Source organism: Tenrec ecaudatus, chromosome X (genome assembly GCF_050624435.1).
Source record: "Tenrec ecaudatus isolate mTenEca1 chromosome X, mTenEca1.hap1, whole genome shotgun sequence".
Taxonomy (NCBI): domain Eukaryota; kingdom Metazoa; phylum Chordata; class Mammalia; order Afrosoricida; family Tenrecidae; genus Tenrec; species Tenrec ecaudatus.
In genome coordinates, this window is record NC_134548.1 from 39,616,576 (window position 1) to 39,644,339 (window position 27,764).

At 35.9% G+C, this 27,764-nt stretch overlaps 1 protein-coding gene across 1 annotated transcript in view; it reads left to right on the top strand.

Moving 5' to 3' along the window:
- CFAP47 (cilia and flagella associated protein 47) overlaps nucleotides 1-27,764 on the top strand; it is a 222,767-nt gene that overhangs the window by 38,477 nt on the left and 156,526 nt on the right. Inside the window, exons 17-24 of the mRNA XM_075538347.1 lie at nucleotides 243-365; nucleotides 1,661-1,792; nucleotides 3,925-4,002; nucleotides 6,051-6,195; nucleotides 10,438-10,532; nucleotides 17,679-17,817; nucleotides 21,999-22,093; nucleotides 24,175-24,334. Coding sequence (XP_075394462.1) covers nucleotides 243-365; nucleotides 1,661-1,792; nucleotides 3,925-4,002; nucleotides 6,051-6,195; nucleotides 10,438-10,532; nucleotides 17,679-17,817; nucleotides 21,999-22,093; nucleotides 24,175-24,334 — 967 coding nt within the window. The remainder of the gene's footprint in view (nucleotides 1-242; nucleotides 366-1,660; nucleotides 1,793-3,924; nucleotides 4,003-6,050; nucleotides 6,196-10,437; nucleotides 10,533-17,678; nucleotides 17,818-21,998; nucleotides 22,094-24,174; nucleotides 24,335-27,764) is intronic.

Consider the following 27,764-nt stretch of genomic DNA (forward strand, 5'->3'; position numbering starts at 1 on the left):
TTTAATTTCATTCTTTCATGAACTTTTGAGGGGTCATTTTAAAACCAGGAGTTGTATTAGCTTTGGGGGATATACAAAATCAAGACTGTAGCCATATTATATATATATAATTGTGATAATCATATTTGGTTACTACGCGGTTACAATTAAAATACTTTATCTTTGGATGGAACGAAAATATTTTACCTACCATTTTCCGACTTTGTTTTTCTTTGTTTCCCCTTTTCCCCTCACATCATTAGGTAGGGCACACTAGGGTTGTGCCTCTGGAGCCAAGGATACTCTTCAGTAATAGTCCCCAAGGTTTAACAACTTGGAAGAAAACAGTTCTTTACAATGAGGGACAAAACCATGCTTATTTCAAGGTAAAATAGAATAACGGCGATTTATTATTCTGTTCATATTATATAGATAATGTCACTGGTTGGCTTTTTTTGTGTGCCAGAAATACTAGGTTGTTAATACTGTAGTGTCTTAGAAACGGACGTATGCTAATTTTTAGATAATTTAGATGAGATTTATCTAGATTCAGGAAATTCAGTTTATCCTTTTCATTTTCCCTAAGGCATTAGTTTGAACACGATGTCACATCCCTCCCTTCTTTTCTCAGTCTCAGCCTTCCTCTCTTCTTTCTTGCTTCCTTTCCCTCTCCTGTCTTGTTGTTTCTCCTGCTTTGCCCTTTTTACTGTTCAGTTTGTTTCCTTGAAAAAATTAAATGACAAACAAAATATTAAATATGCTTGTTATTAATGATATATGCCATATTTAAATAATTCTCCCATTTTCCTCATTTTCACTCTGAAATCAGGGTGACTGTAGTAAAAAATCCAGGATCTAGTGGAAGGCCATTTTATATAGAGTCATTTTAAATGGAAGCAGAGTAAGGATAGGGTCTGATGTTTTTTGTTTGTTTTTGGTTTGTCTGAAGGTAACTTTTAAGATACTTCACTCATGATTCTTCTATCTTATGACTAAATAAACCTGTTGATCTAAATAAGCAAATAGGGAGTCCCTTTTCAATGTTGCTTCAGTCTTACTACCATTGTCGATTTTTTTCTTTAACCCCAAAATATGACGACCAATTACTCTTTACATTATATTGGCTCAAATATGGTAGACAGGTCCAAATTGCCCGCTGACAAACTATATCATAAATAGTTGGTAAATTACTTACACATTTTTGAAGATGAAAATGATACTCTAGTCATTATGATTTCTACCAAGAATACAGTTAATAAAGGAGGGTAGTTCATTGCCTGGTTCCTCTCATGATGTTGCTTTCAATTTTAAGAATCAAGGAAAAAATAAACTGGCAAATTAGCATTTATTATTCTGGCAACTCCTATAACAAATGCTCCTGTTCCTTGTAAGTTTTGCAAAGTCTTTTTAAAATGGCACTGCAGATACTAGATGGTTTTCTGGTTTTAGTTGGAAGGTGCCACTACCGAAGGTTTTGTTTGCTGGCCTAGGATAGCAATTGCCTGTTGAAGTACAAACTGTTTGTTCTTCTGATGTTTAGTATTCTATTACAAAATGATCTAGTGACCTGTGCTCTGGGGTTTTCTCTCTAGATTGTAGTTCGGGAGCTTTCCTCTGAACGATAAACTAAAAGAGTAACTTCAGTGAATAATGCAACAATTCTGTATATTTTCACTCGCAGGTTTGTGAGCAGAGTCTTTTGCCTATCCTGAATATTTTTCCATCAGAAGGAATAATTCCATTCGGGGGATTAGCTACCCTCAATATATCCTGCACACCAAGGAAGGCAGAAAAATTTGATTCAAAAGCAAAGGTATTCATATTTGTACCTGATGTATTTTATGAGGCTTATTTGGTTACTTAAAGTATTCATAATAGTAAATACAATACTATTAAACACTGAGCATGTTTCCATAGAATTTTTTTCAAAAGTGTTTTTTCTACAGGGAATGATTGCAATGTTATATATAAATATAGCCCATGATTTTCTATAGTGATTAATGATAAAAATCCAATCTAACACTTGGTCCCTCAGTAAGCAATGCAGATTAGGATTGTATCTTACTTTCATATTGAAATTATGTTATAAAATTAAAATGGTCAGAAATATCATGGTTTACAGTCTGAGTGTAAGCCAACATTTTTTTTCAACAGCATAATATTTTGGGAATTTTCTAAAAATCTTGTCATTAAGCATAAGAATTTACCAACAAAGTAATTTCAACTGTATTTTAAAGGACTATACATTTTTAAAGCTTATCTTTCTTAACAGTATAATATAATGAATTTCATTTATTATACCTCAAAGTATCAGGGACAGCTTCCTAGGAGAAATTCCAGGTGAGAGAAATGGTGGGGGTGGAATGGAGGGAGAGAGGAGAAGTGAGAGGGAAAGAGTATTTTAGGGAAATACACATGTGACATGGTAGGAGAGAGTGGAAGTTTAGCATAACCAGATTATAGACTATGTGGCCAACGGAAAAAACATACGTAGAGATCTGTGCAAGTTTGAGGTTATGCAAGGCCTTATCCACAGCTTTGAACATGCTGTTCTTCATAATAAGAGCTAGAGGCTTTAAGCTTGGGGGTTTCAAAATCAGAAATAATAAACTGAAATTTCATGTGAATATGGACAAAGAAGAGATAGATGAATTGGGACCAAATGTAAGACCACCACACAACTCAAGCTTAGATGGTCCCCCATGATGTCCAGGATTTTAAAAGTACTGTGAAACACAAATGGAGGTTGTGGGAAAGAGAAAGATAGATAAGTGCATTATTTCAGAGGTTGTGCAGTTATTTGGAATGATAGTGTCGGGTTTAGTTTAAATCTGTAGTAATGGTCAGTGATCAGGGGCATCAGTGGACTAGTGATGACAGAATGAATTCTGTCAGCCAGGAATCTTCTGGAAATTAAAAACTTGATGAGCTGGTGAGTAGGCAAGGGGATTCAAGACTTGTATGTGTAGTTCATCACATGAGGAGCATAGCACCTGATATTTTCCTTAGAATCACTGAATTATATTTCTTATGATTCTTATTGAAATGTTTTATTATGTACTATAGATTCTCTAAATAAAGTATGGAGATGATCTTATGAATATGACAGCTAGGTTAATAGAACTAGTTAGATAGCATGCTAACGCCCCCATTAATTCTGAATTAAATGATACTTTGTGGTTTCTCAGCCTTTCAGGGATTCTGCGGGAAACACATTTATATTGGGTTATAACCGTAACATACACTGAAACTTAAATGCACATCTTGAATTCTTCATGTTGTATAGATAGGATGCTGTTTTGATGTTTCTGAGGTTTCATAAGATGCTATTTTGATGTTTCTGAGGTTTTGCCTCATGGTTATATGTTTGAATAATCTGCAGTTATCTCTTTTATAAGAATTACACGACTCAATTCTTATTTCACTGTCATAAGTTTCTTTAACACAGGTGAGTGTGAGTGCTAAGAACATGATTCAAGTTTAGCTGCTAATCCTTTCAGTTTGCATGCCTTCAAGAAAAAAGGACAAATTATTTGTACTTGTTAAGTCTCAATTTACCTCATTTGTAAATTAGGGGTATTAGCAATAGTGACTTCATTGGATACTGAGGCATAATACAGAGTTAATGTATTCAGCTCATATAATCAGCAATTTTGTAGATGCTGTTATTATTACTGAGGATGACATTAATATTTTTCCATGAGAAGGAGTTCCCCTGTCTCCGACTTGTTTTGATTTTGAATAACCCTTTGGAATTAGAGAAGAACAAAGATGCTACACAGCTTGGCAAGGAGGTCTAGTCACATGGGTACAGTTATGTGGTATTTATAAATGTTATGATTATTTAAATTATAGAATGTTATAGAAATATTGGGTAGTATTTCTGCAAGTTATGATTATATTTTGATGTAATTTCTACAAAGTTTTCTATTTCTCCTAAATAAGATTGCTATTCGCCATTCAAATGTCATTGAACTGAGGATTGGTGGATCTACCGAGATTGCTGATGTTGAAATTGTCCCTGTAAGTATATTGCATGTTTGTATAATCATCTAGTAAATGTGGTGGGTTTTACTTGTCACATATTCATAATGAGCATGTAAAACGTACTATGCAATAATTTAACATATCCAAATTAATGTGTAATATGTATGTAAACATTGAAGCATGATATTAAGTGAAAATTCTGTAGGCACTGTCATGAACCTTTACTTCACAAAAGACAATAACTTTTTTTTAATTTTTGTGATTAGTAGTCTTTTACTTTTTTAATAGTGGCACTTCACCTGTATGAAACTCTTTTTTTAAAATCATTTATTAGGGGCTCATACAACTGTTTTTACAATCGGTACATACATCATTTGTGTCCAGCACATTCGTATATATATTGCCATCATCATTCCCAAAACACCAAAACACCTGCTTTCTACTTGAGCCCTTGGTATCAGCTCCTTATTTTCCCCCTCCCTCCCTCCTCCCCCTCCCATTGAACCCTTGATAATTTATAAATAATTATTATTTTCTCATATTTTACACCATCCGACATCTCCTTCACCCAGTTTTCTGCTGTCCGTCCTCCAGGGAAGAGGTTATATGTAGACCTTGTCATCTGTACCCCCTTTCTCCCTCACCCTCCCTCCGCCTTCCTGATATCTCCACTCACACTACTGATCCTGAGGGGCTCATCTTTTCTGGATTCCCTGTATTTCCAGTTCCTATCCGTGCCAGTGTACATCTCCCGGTCCATCCGGTTATGCAAGGTAGAATTGGGATCATCATAGTGGGTGGGGAGTATTCGAGAACTAGAGGAAAAGACCTGTGTCATTTAGCTTCATAACAGGTGTAGTTTTGGGTGAGTTAATTTTATGTCACTTTGGTTCATTTTTCACTACTGCACTGTGTGCATAGACTATACATACTCATTCTCTTGTCCTTCCGGTTGATTCATTTGGGTGTTTCTGCTGTTTTGCTCTTACAAGTATTACAGCTGTGAACATCGTGGTACATATTTCCTTAGGTCACGTGTTAGATGTTCTCTGGGAGTGGAGCTGCTGAGACCTGCCTAACATAGAGGTTGAAGTTCAGGCTCATAAAAAAAGCATTCACTATACACACCTACTCCTCACTTATTGACCATCTCGTTAGCTAAAAGTTCACACTGACCACAGTAGTGAACATTCTACTATTAGAGTGTTTCTCAAGTTACTGCAGGAGTGGATATAGCCGCAAGCACTCTAGAGCATCCCCTCCCCCAGCAGAGGAGGTTCTTGGGCAGTCTAGGAAGTCGGGCCCAGCTTCCCTTCTCCCTTCACTCTCTTCTGCTGGAGGCAGTGCAGATGCCTTCCTAGTGAATACAGTGGCAGTGTATGGCCAGCAGTCACTCACAATTGCTGTGGAGTGGGGAAAGAGGAAGGAAAGAGCTGAGGTTTGGAAGAAATGTGTGCAACTCTATTATTATTCCCAACACTTCTAACCAAGCTCATTGGGACGGTGGTTGGTTACGCACGTTGGCTGGTAGCCACAAGATTGGCCAGTGTGACCCTACCAGCTGCTCTGAAAGAGACTTCCCATAAAGATTTACATCCTTGAAAACCTGAAGAGGGAATTCTACTCAGTCCTGTAGGGTTGCCAAGTGAGTAACATTCCCCCAGTGAGCTAAATTAGAACTGAAACCTCAGCCTGAGTGAGGCCACAGGTATGATCTGTTTAGCAAAGTCTTCAGAATGTGGGATTTATCCAAGAGATGGTAGAAAAACATCAAGGTTTAAGAAGAAACTAATGTGGCCTGGACACTTAATTAGTTTAAATGTGACTTAGTTGATAGAGAAGAAATTGGAGGACGTAAAAATCTACATACTAGATGCAAGTAATAAGAATAAGAGGTGAAGAAGGAAGCAGAATTAATATAATTGAGTAACTGCAGATATGGCTGGAGAGGAAGAAGAAACTTGACTGATGTAGAGAGACCATGGAAATAAATAAGATCCTCCATAAACATATACTTTTCAGTATGTATTTTTTTCATACACTGTTACTCTACTTTCTAATTATAATTTCTTGTTAACATTTAGAACACTTTTAATTTCTATGGTGCCTATCTGTACGGTATTCAGAGCATTCCGTTTGAAATAAAAAATAAAGGCATAACCCGTGCCAGGGTGCAGTTTGATCTGAAAGAGTTTGAAGATTTCAGCATGGATTTAAAAAATAAATCAGGTATATGTTTTATTTCGTTATAGTATTATTGTAAAAGCAAAGTAGTTTTATGTTTTTCTAAGATATAATGGGGAAAATATTATAAATCAAGGATAATCATTCATACATGTTTTTAATTATTTTTTGTTTTATTTTTATTGTAGTAAATAGATGTGCAACAAAACATTTTCCATTTCATCATTTTTCACATCCATACACCAGTGACAGCAACTTATGTTCATTATGTGGTTCAATCTGCAGCCTTATCTGTTAGCAGATTGTTTTCATTTCCTTTAACAGAAGCGCAGTGCCTTCTAAGCATAGATTTCTCCTTTTTGCCTAATTTCTACCCACTCCTGGCAAACATTAATGAACATAGGTCTTTATTCTAGCTATTTCATAAAGTGGTATCACACAAAGCACTCCCTTTGTGATTGACTTATTTCGCTCAGCACAATGCTTCCCAGATGTATCTATGTTATGGCCTGAATAGATATAATTTTCTTTGTATTTTAGAATATTCCATCTTAAGTATATCATATTTTGATGTATCCATTTCTGTGTGATGGCCATTCAGGCTACTTCTACCTTTTGAATATTCAAAAGCTAGAAATATTCTGAAAACGGTTGCAATGGAGATTGGTGCACAATACTTAACAGTCAGGGTTTCAGTGGTAAAGAGATGACTCACTTAGAGGGTTGAAATAATGAGAGTTTAATGAAGTAATTATCTACTGAGGTGAAAACCTGCTGTAAAAAAAGGAAGATGCTGCTACCTCTAGGAGGTAAGTTATGGAATGTGCAGTTATGAAAAATCGGGGCTAAATGCTGGGTGTAAAGGAATGCAGTCACTGCTAGAACTGCCTCGGAGGCGGTGAAGTATTAAGAGCGCACATATTCTCTCACTGTGTGCTCTCTGGTATCTTTCCCGTGCTTTCCAGTAGTTGAACCCAACTAGAGGCTAGAGGGTAAAAGGGCCTAACTGAATTGTTCTGAGGATGTAAAGCCTGATCAGAGTAGAGAAGACTGTCTAGCAAGTTGAGACCACTCCTCACAGTAGGAGAGATGGGCAAAGAATCAGATTATTGCCATATTGCCTGTACAAATCAATGCATGGTGCAATTGGACCACATAATAGGGAAAGCTCGACCAGACTTGGCAATAAAGTCTGTTTTGGAGAAGGCAATACCTAATGCAAATCTTGAGGGGTGATGAAGAAATTCATAAGCAAACGGGATAAGGGAAAGAAAGTGAATAAATGTGTAGGAAAGTAGTTCAGGATATCCAGAGCATAGAGGAAGAAAATTGGAATGGCAGTTGGGGCTTGTTGCTCATCCGGGGATTTGGTGCCTCTAGGAGAGTCATTACCAGACTGAAATCCATAGGATAGCAGGAGTAGGCTTGTGCTCTATAAACTTTGTGTTCAGAGCAGTTTGGAGAATGGGCAGGGTCTGAAGGGAAAGGTGGGAATAAGAAATGAAAGACCAGAAACAGACTAGCCAGAAGTTATGGCCATACAGTTGTGAATTGAAGATATACTGGACTCAGGCAAAGATACTAAGGATCGGGAGAAAGAATGTAAGTCACCAAAACAAACAAAGAAGCAAACAGAAATGCTCTAATTTAGTGACCAAGAAGATGTAGCTATTAGGAAAGATAAGGAAGTATCTGGATGTGCCATTCATATTCCATGGAATATGAAAAGATCACTTTTTGTGAGCCTGGTGTTTGAGAAGAGAATACAGCCCAGGAAATATGACAGTAGGCTGTTGAAAAAACATATGAAATCTATATCTTTGAAAATATGGATTTTGATAATTTGGCTGTTCTAATATTTTATTTGCCTCTTTTACTCAGCCCTGTTGTTCCCACAGAGTTTACATAGTTATTCTGCAAAGTTAATGTGTAAAATTCCTATTTCTCCACATCTGTGCTTTAGCTTAGATCTCCCGTGTAGTCTACTGCAGCATCTCTTCAAATTCTTTCCTTGCTTTCAAGCTTTCTCACGTTAATCTTACAATGATCTCCATAAAGCAAAGATTTGATCACATCTCTCCTCTGCTTAAAATTCTTTGGCTTCCTATCACCATTAGCAGTGGTTAACAACAGCCAACTGCTAAAAAATATCGAGGAGACAGACACAGAGGTGATCTTGACGATTTGAACTGAATTGTGTGTCTAATATGTATTGAAAATGTATTCTAATTTTCTAAAACTTTATTTCTTTTTTTGTTGTGTTTAAACTCTACATAATAGAACATATACCAACCTAGCAGCTTCTACAGTTCAGTGACATGGTTGACAATCCCTCGATTTTCACTAACATTTTCACTCTCCTATCCCTAGTTATTCCTCCTTCATTATCAAAAACTCCCCACTAGTTTCATGTCTAATCTTTCAAATTGCATTTTTGAATTTGATCCCTTGCAGGTAAATCATAAAAGAACATCATGCTCAAGGCAGACATTTTTTTTTACTATTTAAGCTAAACTATTGTTTGATTTCAAGACTTCAAGGAATATTTTTGGTTTAGGGTTTAAAGATTATCTCAGGGCAATAGATTCAGCAGTTATGCCTCCAGAAAGTCTGTAGTTCATGAGACTTTGAAATTAACTTTGTCCCTCGTTGATCAGAATTCTTCTATAGAATATTTGATCATAATGTCCAGTAACAGTACCCAGATGTCATGTAGTTCTGATCTCATGGCAGAAGAGGCGGGTGTAGATGAAGACAATTAGCCACACATTCCATTTCCTCCTCCAGTTCCTGACTCTCTGTTGCTCCAGGTAAAGAAAATAGCCAAATTGTTGTCCCTTGGGGGCATTTCATTGTTAAAATACTTATGATAATGTGTTTCTTTGACACACTGGACTTTGGTGTTTGATTAAAGGATTGGTCATTTCAGGATTATTTTATATGATGACTGATGTAATAAGAAATGGTGAAGTTGGCTTGGTATGATCCTATCTTGTCTTTCCAGTCACATCATCATCTCTCTGGGGCAGTCATATTGTTTTACTTGTTTCCTTCCAAATCTGGAGAGATAACTTCTGCCCTTCTGTTTTTGCTGTCTGAGATCTCAACCTCCTTAACAAACTACTGTCAGTGTCTTGAGTCCTGTGAATCCTCAGCCCAGTCCACTTGATTGAAATGAATCATTTTCTTTCTTTGTTCCCACAGTATTTTGTAAGTTTTATTATCGCACTACTGCAATTCTGTGAATCTCTGACATGTAAGTGCTCCATGAAGCTAAGGGCGACACTTACAATTTTTGTTTTCTATCACATTTATATATATAATAAGCTCTCAAGAAATAGTTATTAAAGGTAGTGTCGGTTTTAAAATTTAGATTTATACATCTGAAAGGTTATATATATTCTAAATATATTTATGAATATATTTTATTCCTTTTAGCATCATAATTTTGTTATAGTTTTATATATGCTCTACGTATCTATTCTGTGTGAGAATTTTTTGCTTTATAATATGTTATCTTTTATTTCATCACGAATGATGCTTTTAGGTATATACACTGAATGAGTTTTTTTGTTTTTGATTAATGGCTTTTATATCGTACTCAGGGTGAGATTAACTGAGTGGGCTGCTTAATGAGGATGATCTGAATTTTGAAGTTCACTTCTAGATAGGGACAATAGGAAATATTAACATTACATGGACTCATAAAAACTTAGGGAAAAAAGTAGGGTTTATTATGGAATTATTTAGGCGAGAATAGAAATTTTCTTATAACTAACATTCAATCTTTCAGAGTTCCTATTAGCAGTTTATGTAATTGCTTACCCTTTTTGAACCTGAAATTTGCATTAATGTGGGACCATCATTTCTGTAGCCGTACCAAATGAGATTTATGTGGAGTGATTAATTTTGTTAATAACTTTCCTTATATAAAACCATGCTTGTTTTCTTTGCAAGTCCCATGCCCTGTGAGTCATCACAGGAGTTCTGAATCTTCCCTTTTATATCTTCATTGGAGTGGGAGTCTCCCAGCTGTTCTTGAACCTTGGCTTTCATTCCTCTCAAATTTACCTACAGATGCCTGTGATATGCTTCTTGAACTTTTAAGTTTGTTTTAATAAGTTTACTTTCCAGTTTTGCTGATGTATGTTTATCCTCAATTTGGACATTAGTTGATATCTCACTATTAAGGGCTATTCTTTATCCAGTGACCTTTTACAGTCTGCATAGAAAATCACTAATCATTACTTTTTGGTTGTTATTAACACATTTCCCCCTGTCTTACAGCGGACTTTTCAGATCCTGAGTTTCCATACAAATATTGTTATGAGATAAAGGAAAATACAGCTTTAGAATGCAGCCTATCATTTTCTCCTAAAGAAGTAAGTTCAGCTTTCTATGAGTCATCATATTAATGAGGAGCTGAGTGGTGGGTAATTTCATCCCACCATTATCCAATCTATCAAAGAAGCTATCAAATCTCACCTAAATTCTGTTCACAGTGTATCTTCTCTTAGCCTGTGAGCCTGACTAAGATTGCACTACTTAATTCATGAAAGTCATGGTAAGAAGTGTCCGACCTGTGTTTGTAAAGTGCTTGAAGAAGTGAAGAGGGCATACAAAGTGCGCTTATGGCCTGTGGTCTCTGTTAGGCTCGCTAGAAAAGTCAAGTAATGATTTGTTGTGAAGGAGAGGGAAGTTTAAGCTAACCAAAAATCATGTATCTTTGAGTCAATATGTGTTTAGCATTTTTATTTAAAGGGGATGTGCCTGATTCTTTTGGAATGACCACATGGAATTACTAAGGACATGCTATGAAGATATATAATGTACCCTCGGTGTTTAGTGATTTAAAAGCAACAGCAATAAAAACAAGCAACAACAAATCAATACAATCAAAAGGGAAAGTCCCTTGGTTTGGGTTTGCTTCAGTTTAAGCATGTGGATTTTCTTTATTTGGACACTATTATATTTTGAAACTTATTCTCATTAAAAACAGAGATAAAATGATTTTAATTTAAACTTTGATTAAGCCTTATCATCCACATTTTATTTTGAATTTTGCAAGAGTTGTCTAGTAAGTTTACAAGCACTGCTGCTTCTCTTCACCATGTTTCTTATAGTACATAGAATTTCCAGAATAATGCCAAATTGTTTCATTCTTCTTATCTTATTCGTAATTTCCTGTGCAATAACTTGATGTTTAAAACATATTAGGAAATACTTTTCTATTTCTAATTTCCCACAACATTTTATCATGGATGAGTGAATTTTTATCTATTCACATTCCTTTAATGCCATCAATTATATTATTTTTCAAACGAGGGAAAAATGTGACTACACAGTTCACTGTTGCATTAGTAATGTTAGGACTTTGCCGATCTCAGATTCCCATACCTTGCATAAATTTTCAAATTATTCTACATTTTTGAGCTATGTACAAGATATATCTACTTAGTATAAAAGGGAAAAGAACAAACATATCCAATGTGTCCATTGGTGTATAAGGGCTATGATCTTTAAAGAAAACTACCACATGTTTCTCTTAAAGAATAGCTGGTGATTTTGAACCACCAATCTAGTGCTTAACTACTGTGCCACTATTCCAGCAAAGAGAAGGGTATGTAAAAGCCTACAGAGACAACACTTGATGAGTTTGTTTTATAAATATAAATGCCAACAATATAAACTGCGTATGTGGTTTACAGTTGTTTCAAATGTCCTCTACTATACAGCTAGAGCTGTATTTTTTCCTCTGGAAATGTATATAGACAGCGGGAGCTCTGTGGATTGACCAATGTAGAAGAAATCTGTGAAATTGGCAGGAAAGGTCTAATTTATTTGTAGCGGTTATCCGTATTTTCTCAAAGTGCACCAAGTTTGGGCACCATCAGAAGTGCTAGTGGGCAGTTGCAGTTGTCATTGGCAGCTTTGGCTGAACTGAGTTGCTTCAGCAAATTCATTTAAGTGATCCTTTTCTTTGTGTACCAATCACATGTTTTCTAGAGCTGTGCTTTCTTATACTAACCACAGGTCATATGTAGACCTTTAAATTAATTGTATAATTAATGAAAATGAAATCAAATTTCAAAGAGAGTTCCTCATTCTGAATATTCAATAGCCATTTTTCAAGTCCCAATATCTACTTATGGCTGATGGTTATTATCCTGTGCAGTGCATAACTCTTCTGTTATCACAGTCAGGTCTGCTGAACAATACTTGAATGGCTCATTCTCTGAGTCACCTTACTTTCCCTGCTACTATGGGCCAAATTCTGTTCCATTAAAAGGGAGTGGCTATTCTTCTGGGGCTCAGTTTCTCTGCAAGGCTCTGTGTGTCATCTCTGCTGATGAAGCTCGTGAATGTGGAAGATACTTTTTCTTTTGGTTGAATTTTATCAACCCTTTGAAGAAATGTAATTTTGGTGCAAACCTTTCAGAAAGATTATTCTGACTTACAGTTATTCTTACAGTAAGCTATGAAAAATCTCTCAAGAATTAGAAGAGAGGATATTCGAGCTGTCTGTCTTCATAAGCATTTTCTTGACCTAAGTGCTGAAATTCTTTCTTTAAAATGTCCATTTTAAGGTGTTCCTTTCTAATGACAACATTTGGGAAAGCATTTAAAACGACCCATAGTGAAATGGTGTAAATTGTTCATTTGTATTGGCTACTTCAGTGTCTTCACAGTAACGAGAAACATGGTATGTCACTGTGGTCTGTGTAAAATGAAATGCTAATGTATTATGCATGTGAAATTAAAAACGCATTTTTTTCAAACTGTCAGCAAGGACTTTATGAGTACAGAACAGCACTCAGTGTATGTCTTGCTGAAAGCATCAATACTTGTTTCATGGCCTTAAAGGTTCACGTATACTGGCAATACTATTATTAGTCCCTTTCCAAGGCTAAAATCAGTTCCCAATTTTTCTTATTTTCATCTTCACACGTCTAGGCTCGTACCAAACCACAGTTTCAGGGTTGACACTTTAAACTAATTTAAAATATAGATAATTATAGGTTTTATGTTTATTTTTCAAGGCATTGAAATAAATGCCTGGCTCATTAGAAAACAGCTTTTCAGGTAATGTACTAGGCAGCCCACGATTCTAGAATATTTGCAACTTCTGCCATATCATTATTGATTTTTTAACCTTATGTATAGCAAACCAAACTCACCACCAAGTCATTCTGATTCCTGGCAACCCTTGAAGACAAGGTAGAATTTCTCTTGTGGGTTTGAGACACTAAGTCTTCTCTACAGGAACAAAAGCACCCATATTTCTCTGATGTATGATAAATAACCACATAATGTAATATAAATTCAGAGGATAAATGCCAAAAATGAAACTTGGTTTACACAGATTTAATGATAAAAAGGAAAAAAACAATTCCAAAATTTTGTATGCCTTCAGCTACAATATACTATTACTTTTATATTAAAATGTAATTTTTTGTTAATATTGTTCTTAGAAACACTTAATCCTGTTTTAAAAATGAAATGTCAACTTCTACCAGATTGACTTAATTTCTGGTATTAAGAAGTGAGAATAAGCAAAGAAAAGAAAGCACACCTAAAATACAGTAAGGACTTTCTAATGTTTAGATGTCTTCATGTTGATTTCAGCTCATAGCCATCCCCATGTGACAGAGTAGGTTTAGTGCCTCATCATGTTTTCTAGGTTGTCATCTTCACAGAACATATTACAAGGCCTTTCATCTATGAGCCACTGGATGGCTTTGAACTGCTAACCATTCAGTTAGCAACCAAGCCAAGCGCTTAACTATTGAGCTAGCAGAGTTACTTCATTTCTTATACATACGTACTTACTTACTTTCACATTGCTATTATTTCCATTCCTTTTTTTAGTTTTTATGAATATATTTTTTATAATCTGAAATTGCTTAAAACCCAAAACCAAACGTATTGCCATCAAGTCAATGTCAACTCATAGCCCCTGTGGGTTTCTGAGACGTATTACAGGAGTAGAAGACCTTGACTTTCTCCCATGGAGCAGCTGGTGGTTCCATACTGCTGAACTTGTGGTTATCTGAAGTAGGCACTGGGCTCTTAATTTGCAATGCTGTAATTTGACACTAGAGCCACTTCAAAATTCTGTCACCTTATCTTTTCTGTTAATTGCTGAGCTCAGAGTGTGGGAGAACATCAACTGAATTCAGAACATTTCCGTTTTCCAATGAGCTGCTTGTCTAAGACAAATCCATCTGATAGGTAGGAGAACATAGCAGCGCCTAGTGGGTCCGTTTTGACTCAAAGCAACCCTATGAGCAACAGACTGTGAAACACAGCCTGACCCAGTGTCAGCCTCACAATTGCTGTGCTTGAGCCCACTGTTGCAGCTACTGTGTCAATATTTTGAGGGTCTTCCTCTTTTTCGAAGTCCCTGCTTTTATGTGTGATATGAGGTAGGAGAATATTAAGTAGGAATGACAGTTAAGAGGTCAATTTCAAGCAATAGAATAATTTTCGTAGGTCTACTTATCCCGTAAGGTTGCACAACAGCTGTGGCACTGGACGACTAGCTAGGTGATCGGTGGTGGCAATCCACTCAAAGGCACCTTGGGAGACAGGCCTAATTATCTGCATCTGAAATGCCGCGGGATGGAAAGCCTACGGAGCAGTTCTACTCCGCAAACGTGCTCTCCAGGATTTGGAATTGGCTCAGTGGCAATGCACCACAGCAGCAACATTGTACCCCTCATATAATTCCAAATCTCACTTTGCAAGGATGAACTACCTGCTCTCATGCTGCCTTGAGGGGGGCCCGAGTGGCCGTCAGCTGCTAGCTGGATGTACATGGTTTAAACCCATCAGCTGCTCGTTGGGAGAAAGATGTGCCAGTCTACTTCAGGAAAGATTTTCAGTGCTGTCAAAGAAACTCCGGCTCATAGCAAACCCACGTGACAGTACAACTGCCCCGTAGGGTTTCCTGAGCTGTGAATCATTATAAAAGTAGACTACCATGTCTTTCTTTTGGGCTCAAATTAACCTCTCAGTTAATAAGCAAGCACGAAATCACTGCACCACTAGGGTTTCTTCCATAATGATTACACTCTTGGAAACCCTAGGTCTGTAGGAGCGCTTGGAACCCCTGTGGCCTAATGGGTCACAAATAATTAGAATGGTCTCCGTAGCAATATGTTTTTCCAGCACCATGATATCATCAAGTGCTAGGTATCTGGAAATACTGCATGATAATTTTCTTCTGTTATTTTTGTGTGGGCCTTGAACTTTTCTTCTTCTTTTTGCTGTAAGCTTTTTGTGATTTCATCAAGGCAGGACCACTGATATTTTTTAAAGTGAAAGGTTAGCACTATATAATTGCCAGAATCTTCTCCAAATCTAAGTGTTTATTCTTCTCAAACTCTTGGGATAAGGCAGCTGTATAAATCAGTTCATTGTGAAACTGGATCAATAACACATCAGAATTAATGAATTAACTTTAAGTTTTAAATTTACATAGAAGAAATCATTCTCTTTCTAGTGTGTTAGTAAGTTTTGTAACCAACACCAAATTAATGTAGAGAGCAATTCCATCACCCCTTTCTTCAAACACTTATTATGCCAAATTGTAGTCATTCTTTCCCTGATTTCTGTTTCCTGATAAACACTGAGTTAATATTTTACACCTATAATTTTGCGTTTTTGAAAATGTCATGTATTTGAATTATGTAGTCTTTCCACAGTTACTTCCCCCATATTCACTTGGGATTCATTTATGCGATTGTGCGCAACTGAAGTTCTTTCCTTTTTATTGTTGAGTAGTATTCTATTGCATAGGAGTCCTGACGATGCTGTTTGGGTAAGCATTGAACTGCTAACCACAAAGTCAGAGGTTCATATTCATTAGTTGCTCTGCTGAGAAAGATGAGGCTGTCTACTTCCATAAAGATGATTTACAAAGCCTCCAGGACTCTACATAGGATCACTGTGAGTCAGAATCAACTGGTAGTGGGTTTTGAGTTGCGTATTCTCTTGCGTGGATTTACCAAATTGTTATTAATTCGTCAGTTGAGGGACATTTGGATGGTTTCCAGTTTAGGAATAACTATGACAGCCTGTGCTAGTCTGGGTTGATTAAAAGAACAAACCCATAAATATTCATATGTTTTTAAAGAAAGAGCTGTTTATAAAAGAGCAATTGAATATTGAGAAAACATTCCAGCCCAGTCCAGATCAAGCCCATATGTCCAATATTAGCCCATATCCAATACTAGTCCATAACTTCCTCTTTAGACTCACGCAGCCGTGCAATAATTCTGAATGCAGGAAGATGACAGGCCAGTGGGTGGGAAGTCTTCTGGATCCCGTGGTGGTAGAAGCATCTCAGTGTTTGCAGGGGTCTCCACGTGACTCCTCCAGCTTCCAGGGCGCTCTGCTGCATCAGCTCCATCAGGCTCATAGTTAGTAATGGCTCACAGGGGGTGAGCGTCTGTCCCACCTCCACTGCACTGTGTATCTCTTTAGTGCCTCCAAATGAGGTCATCAAGCTGCAACCTGATTGACAGGCTAAACTCCATCACTTCATTATTAAGTCTCAAATTCATATCAGATTATGTAACTACCACATAGCTTATTGCTTGCATACAGTTTTTTGTATGAATTGGTTTTTATTTCTATTAGATAAATTCTTGGACCCTATGTTAGATATGTTTTTAACTTTCTAAACAATTATAATACAGTTTCCAAAGTGGCTGTGAAATTTTGCCTTCCCACATCTTCACCAATACCTAGTATTGTAGATTTTTTAAAGCCATTGTGATAGGTTTGAAGTGGTCTCACCTATGGTTTCAATGTATATTTTCCTAATGCCTAATAATGTAAATCTTGGCATGTGTTATTTGTGTTCTTAATTTCTTTTTCTTTATATAATTTACTTATTTTATGATTAGATAGCTGCTTATTTTCAATCATGCTTTGAGCATTCATATTATATTTTGGACAAAATTCTGTTTTGTTTATCAACATTAATGTCTGTAGCTTGTCATTTTATTCTCCTAACTATATCTTCTTTCACTGACCATATATTTAAATTTTAATAAAATCCAATTTAATCAAGTTTTCTTTTATGTTGATTTTGTGAGTGCCCTTCCATTCAGCTCGTACTCAGCGTGACCCCATGAACAACAGAAGGAAACACTGCTTTGAGCATTTAATTTAATAAATCTTTGTGTCTGGCTCAGGATCAAAAGATTTTCTACAAATATCTTCTGCAAATTTTATAGTTCTGGTTTTATGTTTGGGTCTCTAATCTACTTTAAGCTGATAAGAATCATTTTACCCAATTTATTTGAGTATTTGATTGATTAATTACCTTAATTAATTTAAGAATTTTGGACTCATAAAAATAAACTAAATCTTGGTTTGAGGGAATAAAAGTAATCTGTTACAAGACTGATCTTTTGAAAAACCTTTCTCTTACCTCTTGATTTGCTGAATTATTGATAGTTTAATTCTTATAGCAAAAAATAGTCACAGGTGTGATATATTTTACTTTTATTCCTCAGGTGTTAACACATAACTTTATTTTTCAAGTTAAAGTTAATTACATGGATTCTTCAGAAAATTACATTAAATTTGGTTTACCAAATTCTAACGTTCCAAGGACAGAACCACTTATCCCTCCATGTTATGTTCAAGCTACGGGTATGTATATGAAATATTCATATTGATGGGAATCGGCCTAAGTTTTACACCTGTGCAGCTAAAAAATTACATACTTTTTGAGTCTTTGAGCTTGCATTTTGATCAATTACAGATGTGGTAACAGGTATGTGACTCTTGCTAAAAAATAGTCATAGAATTTAAAACAGGGCAGTTTATTACTTATTTTGTGGCCAGATACTAAATGCAGTAATTAAAGCAATGGAGGAGAATTTCTTTCTCTACAGCATCACTAACACATTATTTTCCTTGTTTAAAGAATTGCTATTCTAATGGAAGGCGTAAGATGGTAACTCTTTGTGGGTTTGGTAGCACTGTGGGTTAGGCAGGAACCCTGGTCATGTAGTGGGTTACTCATTGGGCTACTAACGGTAGGTCAGTGGTTTGAACTCACCAACCACTCCTTGAAAGTAAGATGAGGCTATCTTCACTGATAGGTATTTATAGCCTTGGAAGCCCTAAGAATCGGTTCTACTCTGTATTTTAGGATCACTGTGAGTCAGAATTGACTCTATAGCAGTAGATTTTTATTTTGACTTTAATGGATTAGGCATTGATTGGAGCTGTTAATCACAAGACCTTGGTTCAAGCTCTTTAGTCATTCCACATGAGAAAGAGGAGGTAGTGTGCTTCCATAAAGATTTGCAGTCTCTTAAACCCTAGAATCTAGGGCCTAGATAGTGTTGCTATGAGATGGAATCAATTCAGTAGCAGTGGGTGTGAATGGCTAATGTGCCGTATATACTTGAATATAAGCCGACCCGAGTATTAGCCGAGGTACCTAATTATTACCTGGGAAACCAGAAAAACTGATTGACTCGAGGATAAGCCTAGGGTGGAAAATGCAGAAGTTATTGGTGAGTTTCAATAATTAAAAAAATGAAAATAAAATTACTAAAAATTGAGACATCAGCGGGGCAATGTATTTATATATTTATTTTAAATAAAAACATAAATAAAAGGAGAAGTCATTTAACATCAGTAAACCAGCACACTAAGTGGAAAATAGGTTCAACAAAAACAATAAGGTATCAACAATGATACCTAAGAGTACTATTCCCTTAGCTCAATCAGCAACCAAGCTAAAATGTAGAGTTAAAATCTTGTAAAACTGGATTCCTCATCATCATCTGTATCCCAACGAAGAGCTTCAGCTGGTGTGAAGTCATCATAGACGCTGTCCTCGCTGGGCTACCACTGACCCGTGTATAAGCCGAACCCCGGTTTTTCAGCACATTTGTTTTTGTGCTGAAAAACTCAGCTTATACATGAGAATATATGATAACTGTTCGGCGGCTAACTGTGAGATTGATAGTTCAAACCCATCAGCTGCTTCCCAGGAGATTGAGGAGGGTGACACATGAAGACTTATAGATGCAGAAACTCATAAGGATTAGTTCTACTCTACCCTAGAAGATCACTATGTGGTAATGTAATATTATTTCAAATATTTCAATGTCATCCCTATCTAGAAGTCAGGGAAATAGGACTTTTCTGTTTTTCAATAGTTTAGATTTTATTAAGTTTATAGTTAGTTTGGATAAAATTAAACTCTAATTTTTGTGCAATTTTCCATTTTCAAAACATTGAGGAGAAAATGCAAAACATTCCTATATATTTCCTCTCCCCTTTCTCACAGTTCCTCTTTACTATTTATATCTTGCATTCAGTGTATTTCATAAAATTAATGAAACAAAATTTATACAGTATCAGTAGCTTACATATTGAATTTACATTGGGTTCCACTCTTTGTATTGTATAGTTATGTCTTTTTTGAGAAGTGCATAATGGCATGTGTTTGCTATTTACAATAGCAGTTCGAATTGTTTCCCTGCCCTAAAAAGTCCCCCTTTCTACATCTAGTTGTCCCTCCTCTGGCCCGATCTTCCTTCCTGAACTCTGGGTAGCCACTGGTCTTGTTTACTATCTGATGTTCTGATGTTTCCTTATCTATTATATATATATATATATATAAAGATCATTTTATTGGGGGCTCTTACAACTCATATAACAATCCATACATCATTTGTATCAGGCATATTTGTACATATGTTGCCATCATTCTTTTCTAGACATTTACTTTCTATTGAGAACCCCCCTAGTGGCCCCTTGATAAATTATAAATTATTAGTATTTTCATGTCTTACATCGACCGCTGTCTCCCTTCCCCCATGGCTTCTTTTGTTCTACCCCTTGGAGGGGGGCATGTGTGGTTATGTATCTATAATATTATGTAGTTAAAATTATATAACTTTGCAGACAAGCTTCTTTCACTTAATATGAATTTATGTTTTTTTGTCTCTTGATAGCTAATATCCTTTTTATCATTAAATAGTATGTGATGTTGCATAATTTATTTATTCACTTATTTAAAAACATTTTGGTTGGTTCCAATTTTGGGCAATTTTTAAGAAAGTTGCTAGGTAGGGCTTTGCATTTTCACTGGTTCTCTCTCAGTCGACAATTTGTAAATGGACTGGCCATTTTGTAAATGCAACTTTCTGTATGTGTGCCAGAGACCTTTTGTTTTGTTTTGTTTTTCATGAGGACGGCACAGGACTTGGCAGTTTTTCATTTTCACAAGTTTTTCACAAGTCAGTGCCAGAGCTGACTTGGGGATATGTAAATAACAACATCTACATATAAGAAAATTGCATGAATTATAAGCATTCAGACCTTTTCTAGTACCCATTTTACCTTTTACCATATACCTTGTCTAGCATTTCTCTGGAATGACCCCTGGTGACGTAGTGGTTACATGTTGGACTGTGATCCACAAGGTTGGAAGTTGGAACCAGCAGCCCGAGAAAGGGCTTTCTACTTTTGTTAATAGTCGATAGTTATAGTCTTAGAAACTCACAGGGGGAGTTCTACTCTCCCCTATGGGGTTGTAATGAGTTGGCATCTACTCTGTGGCACACTGACTTTGAGACTGAGTTTTGAGTATTTTTCTATCATGAAAAAATGATGAATGTCTTTTGCTGTAAATGGACCAGTTCAACTACACCACTATATTATTAATTAAATCCTTTATTAAACAGCTAGACCAGAGTAGGCTAGCTCCTGGAAACAGAACAAAAAACTCCAAACTTTCATAGGTTGAAATAGGGATATACATTCTGATCAGGTTGGCAGGGTAATGGAGATGGGGACAGCACAGCTGCAGGTGCCAATTCAGGGTCTTGGAAGATAGTGTATATTTCTTGCTAATTGGGCAGGCAGAGTTTGGAGACATCTCAGGAAGAGTCAAGGTCCTGTTGGGAAGTCAAAAGAGGGAATAGGAGAAGGGGGTGGGACTAACTGCTAGCAGGGGTTAAAGGTAGTTTGAAACAAGATGGAGGTCCTCATGTTAAGCTAGTTTACTACACCATCTATATCTTATTGTTTTGCTACATTCCTCCATCCCCAGTCAAATTAGCCATAATTCCAGAAGCATGATAAAAACACTTAAAAGATGTGATTTCTAAGATTAGAAATATTCCTCCATATACTTGTCATAACCTTATAATCTTGTGAGACCTTTAAGTTTCATTAAGTATATTCCTAAACACTTATACTCAATATAAATATAGGTGATATATTCACAATGAATTTTTAAGCAGTATTAGTTTTTCTGGTAGATTATTGCATCTGCTCCAAAGTGGCATGCGTATTCAGATTACCCCTAGTCTTACTTTTCCATACTATAGTCATTTCCCTCCTAGAACTTTCACATTGGAAATTTTATATTATAGACCATCTACATATTTTCCTTTATTCTCATACTCTGTTTCTTCTATATTTTTGCTTGCTTCTGTCTGTCTAGATTGGTTAAGCTAAAATACCATGGAACATGACATTGCTTCGAGAAGATCTACTATGGATATTATTTTAATTTTTTAATTTTTCTTAGATAAATATTCTGTGTTTTATACTATTTTATAGTCTCAAGAGTTTTTCCTATTCTACTTGTAATTCATTTACATTGACAACTTCACAAACTTGTAACTTTAGAGCTGTAGTGACCTAAAATACTCTGAAAGTACTTGGAATGTAATCTTCCAGTTGGGGATCTCTCATAGAAAAAAATCGTTGACAAATTGTTTCATGTAAAAAGTATGATAAAAATATCTGTGTACTTCCATCTGTTAATATTTACCAGTGCATTTTCTTTGTTCTCATAGTATTGCAAGAATCATTAGCATTTTCCAGTCTTGATATATTGTTTGAAATCCCATTGTACGCTTTGGAACCTCCCAAGAAAGTGACAAGATCTCAGGTTTGTGTAGAGAACTGATGCATATTACAACTGTTCAGTGATTTGTTTTTGTTTATTGAGTTGATTGTTCTGAACCATGAGTGGCTTGAACTATTTCCTATGATTTATTTCTCACCACATATTCAAATTTATCCTATGTGGAGCAAGGACACTGACGTCTTTGAGACTGTATTATCAGATGTAATTTTCAAAGAACAAAAGAACGCATACAAGGTACAATTTTGGATCAGCATTAACAGGCTGCAATTCAGGAGCAGGATCAGGAAGTTTATAGGCAAAGCCTGGAGGACGACCTGGAAGAAATAATATCCCTCGCTTTTTACTGCAAGACAGCTCGCTCAGCTCTTCTAGCAGCCAGCAGGCCCGTTTCTCCACCATTCATGCCACCTCCTAGCTATGTGGACCTCCTCCAGGGCATCTGAGGACAAGCTGCCTCTCGTTTCCCTCAGAACAGACCTCTCTGCCTCCAGCCTCCCTGCCATGAGTGCCTCCCGGCCTCTCTACTGCTAATGGCCAACCCAAAAGCCAGTGTAGCAATTTTGGTTAGTTATCTTAGCTGCATCATCAGCACCAGGTTTCTGTTATCATCAGTGGCTCTGCCTCAGGGCCAGGAAGACCTCTCTCCTTCAGTGTCACGGCCTCGAGGCTGCTCTTTTTAGGAGGCTCCTCACCTCTGCTGCTTCTCTCCTCTTGGCCTTCTTGCCCTTTCTCCTTTTTGCTCTGGTCCTCCTCCTTTCTGTCTACCACTGTGGGGTTGGGCAACCCCATGGTCAATTTCAAGGCAAGAGCCTTTCACTGATGAAACTCTTGTCCTGCACGGTACAAACAATAGAACAATCCCTAGGCAGGCTGTAGATCAGGGCCAGGCAAAAAGTATCAAACCTTAAGTTGTTTAGAGCTTATCCAAGAAATGTCAGTCATCCCGGACGAAAGGAAACCTAGGGGAGAACAGTAAAAGGAACTTCTCTGAGAGCTGAGGGTGAAAATCTTTCAAAGTTGTTTTCCAAAATAACACAATATGAAAGGGGTTCCAAAAGTTCATGGAAAAATCAAATTTGAAGAGAAAGGAATATTTCTAGAAGTTTTTGAAGCTTCCTGGTAAAAACACATAGAGGAACACATTTGACCATACTTATTCCTGTGACTACCATATATAGTTCTATATTTGACTTACTCTGGAACAACCGTTTTTCCCAGTAACTATATTTTACCGGCAATTAATAGGGTTCTCATTTCTCCACACCCATGCCAATATTTTCTTTTAACAAAAGCCATAGTCATTATATTGGTGATAACGTAGCATCTTACTGTCATTTTGTCTTCCACCAATACCTAGGAACCACTGTTATTTCTCTGTCCTAATAATTTTCCCTTTTAAAGATGACAGGTAAATTTAATAATATAATATGTAGGCCTTGATGTCTGGCATTATTCACTTAGCAGCATATATTTAAGATTCATGCATGTGTTTGTGTTTAATTAATACCCTCAATAATTTTATCACTGAGTTGTATTCCCTGATATGCTTGTACCACACTTTGTTTATTCTTTAATCAGTCAAAAGAAGTATTTTTCCTTCTAGTTTTTGTAATTTTGAACCAAGATCTTACAAATATTTACATGCAAATAATAGGTTTTTATGTGAACATATATTTTCAGTTTATTCAAATAAAAACTTAGTAACGAAATTGTTGGATCATACGGTATGTCTATGTTTAACACTATCATAAAATGTCAGTCTCCCAGAGTAAGTAAATGTACCATTTTATTCTTTCATCACCAATGACTAAGAATTCCTATTCTTATTCTATTCCTATTCTCATTCAAAAGCATAAATATTATTTTTTACTTTTTACTGCAGTCTCTATCTTCTGTGTGTTGTTCATAGTCCTTAATAGGCTATTTACATGTTTGAATACTTCTTTGCTTATCTAATATCATTTTAAAGGCATGTTGTCTGTTATTACCATGTTGAATAGTTTCAGTTGGTGCACAAGTCCAGTAAGTTGCTATGGTATTACAAACTGGTATAATGCATGTTATAATTCTAATAAATTTCTTGTGTGTGTTTTTTTGAGCAGGAAATTCTTATAGAGAACATTTCAAAACAGAATACCAGATGGACTTTGGATCTTAGTGACACCGGAAAACTTTTTAAAGATGGCATATTCAAGTTTAGTGCAGTGACTGGGCATCTGAAGCCATATGAAAAATATAGTATTTCTCTATATTTCTCACCAAGTAAATATATTTTTACTATATTTATTATTAAACATTTTAAATTTACCCTTTATATGTTATTTTAGCATTTGGACAGAAGTTTAAATTCTTGCTTATGAATTATTTAAACAGTCTTAAAAAGTTTCTTCCTAGAATTTTGTGGTAACCCTACTCAAAAATGATGGCCAACACATGATTTTATGCCCTGTGTAGTCCTTTCCCAAGCTGAATAGGGCTGATATGTGATCTTAGAGATATTGTAGAAATGATCATTTAATTGCGATGATGGTCAAAAAAAAACATTGCAGTTTCTGGACTGCAATTTCTGTTCAGGGAAGCTGAACAGCATGTCTACTGATCTTTCTGTCCATTCTTATTCTGTTATTTATAACAATTAAAACAACTTTATAGGCCAAGGGGGATTCAATATATAGTGGAAAAAATAGAATGGAAGTTTTCAAAAACTTCTTGAAGCTCCTTCATACTTCTTCATAATTGGTATGCCAAGGTGTCGCTTATAAAATAAATATTACAAAAGATTTCATGGCAATGCTAAAGCATTTACTTTTCTATATGATTTGTAGATTATTGTTTTCTGTTTCAAGAAATAAGAAACTGAGTTTTGCACTTCAAATGATGTTTCTCCAGTTATCAAAATTATATTTTATATGCATCAGTTTTGCAAATGTGATTTTTTTCTGCTTTTTTAACTAGTTATTGGCATATAAAAGGAATATATTTTCAATTTCATTTGTTCTTTGACACCTTAACTGAACTTCTCTATTAGTTCTAGAAGTTCCTCCCTCCTAAATATCATTTTGCAATGTTTTCTAAATAACATAAAGTCATAAGTTATATTTTTATCTCATTTCTAATGTCTGTGCTTTTTTCATCTTTCCTCCCTCCATCCTCCATCGTTTTCCCACCCTTTCCTCCCTCTTAAATTACATTTGGTCAAACATGTAAACTAATGTTGATTTCTTGTGGTGTTGTTGGCATCCTGAACTTATTCCAAATCCTAAGAAATGTTTATAGTATTTTAGATTTACTTTATCAGTTGGGAAAATAGATATCTCCTTTGAAAGTGAATAATTGCGGCAAGTATAATTATCGCACTATTGGAAATGTGTCATGCGGGAAGGCATCTCAACAGTGATGTTGAAGAATCTTGATTCTGGTGTTGGAGAGGAACCAATGTGACTTCGAGGGTGAAGGAAGGGGAACGGATAGAGTACATAGAGTGCCTTTCCGGGGCGGGAGACCCAGACACAGCTGTGGGCTAGCGGAAAGAGGATTGTTAGCAGGGAGCCGAGGGAGAGTTAACAAGAAACAAAGGTAGCAATTTCTCCCTTCTTGTTGTCTTCTCTTTTCTCTCCCCCTTCTCTCTTTATATTCCAAAGACATCCTGGTGAGTGTGAAGGGATGTCTCAGTGAAGGTCTTTTCATTTCCCTAATGACCGAGGATGTTTGGCATTTTTTGTATGCTTATTATGTATTTTATATATTGTTTCTGAAGAAAAAAAATGCTCAAACTCACTGCCATCGAGTCATTTCTGACTCATAGTGAGTCTGTAGGACAGAGTAGAACTGCCTCTGTTTTTCACCTAGGCTGTAACTCTTTAAGGAGCAGAAAGCCCCGTCTTTCTCTTGCAGAGTGGCTAGTGGGTTTGAACTGCTGAGCTTGCAGTGTGTAGCCCAACAACATAACTCAACTATATGCCAGCATGGCTCCTAGCCCTTGGAGAAATGTCTGTCCAAATCCTTTTACCATTTCAAAATTGTGTCGTTTGTCTTTTTGTGTTGAATTGTAAATGTTCGCTATATATCTTAGAAAAAAAACTCTTAAGATATATATGGTTTTAAAATATTTTCATTCGTCCCACGATTGGTCTTCTCAATTTTGGTTGACATGCACTGAAGCAAAAGTATTTCTGATATTGCTGAATTCCAATTTCCCTGGTTTTCTTATTGTCAGAGCTAAGAAAACACTGCAATAACCCAAGGTCATGAAGATTTATCCCTAAAATTTCCTCTAGCAAAATATAATTTTAACTCTTTTATATAGGTCTTTGATCCATTTTGAATTCATTTTAATATACAGTATAAGGTTAGGCTCTTGCTTCATTCCAGTACCATTTATTGAAAAATCTGTTTCTCTATTGAAATGTCTTAGTCTCATTATTGCCAATCAACTGATCATAAGTGTAAGGGTTAATGCCAGGACCACCTGTCTTAAATAATACTATTTTGTAGTGGATTTTGACACCTGAAAATGTAAGCGCTTCCACACTCTTCTTCAAGTTTGGTAATTCTTTTTTCCTTGCGTTTATTTTTAAATTTCAGGATCAAACTGTCAGACCTCCACCCCCATCCCTCCAAAAATGTAAAACCAAACAACAGGAGCTATGTTGAATCTGCAGATCAATTAGTGGTTTATTGTCTACTTAATGATTCTAAGATTTTCATTAAGATTTCCAGTTATTATACATGAGATGCCTTTCCATTTACATCAATATTTTAAAATAGCTATCAAGGAAAAAATAGATATCAAGGAAATTTTGTAGTTTTTAGGGTTAATGTCTTGTAATTCTTTTGGCAATTCTTCCTAAGTATTATATTCTTTTTGATGGTGTTACAAATTGTCTTCATTTAACTTTTTGCATTTGTATTGTTACTGCACAGAAATAAAATAGATTTTGTATATTTTCCTTACATATGCACCATTGCTGATCTAATTTATTATTTTTGAAATTCTCTTTAGAAATGTTTTAGAATTCTCAAAATGCAAGATATTATCATCTGTAAATAGAATTTTTTTACTTCTTTCTTTGCATCTGAATGCATTTTGTTTACTTATTTTGCCTGACCAGAGCCTACAGTACAAGTGGTGAAAGTGAACATCCTAGAGATTTAAAATATTTTAATACAAAAGTTACTTTATGAATTGTTTTATAAGATCAAAGTGTAAAGACAATCTCATATATTTTAATTTATATATTTTCCCAAGGGCTCATTTGCCATTATTTAGCAAGTAGTTCATTATATTCCTTTTTCAGCCTCTCCCTTCCTTCTCCATCCACCTTTGATTTTCCAAGTGAAATATTTCCTATAGAGAAAGCTAGAAGGTTTGGTGAGTACAAGGAATCGATTGCTTTTCTTTCTGGCTTGAGGGTCTCTTTTAAACATGACCATACATCATACAGTGTACTATCATATCCTCTTTGACACCCCTGATCACTCTCTGCCAGACCATGTGATTTCCTGTGCTTGGTTTCTAACATTTCTGCTTGAATTTACGTTCACCGGATCACAATTTTCTCCCTCTGGGGTACCATGCTGGGGCTTTAGAACTGAAAGTCCATTGGCCACAGTCTGTAATGGAGCATGTCCTCCAGGTCAGCTTTTAACCTCTTAAGTTGAGTTTTGCTCTCGACAACGAGCTCTTTCTCTC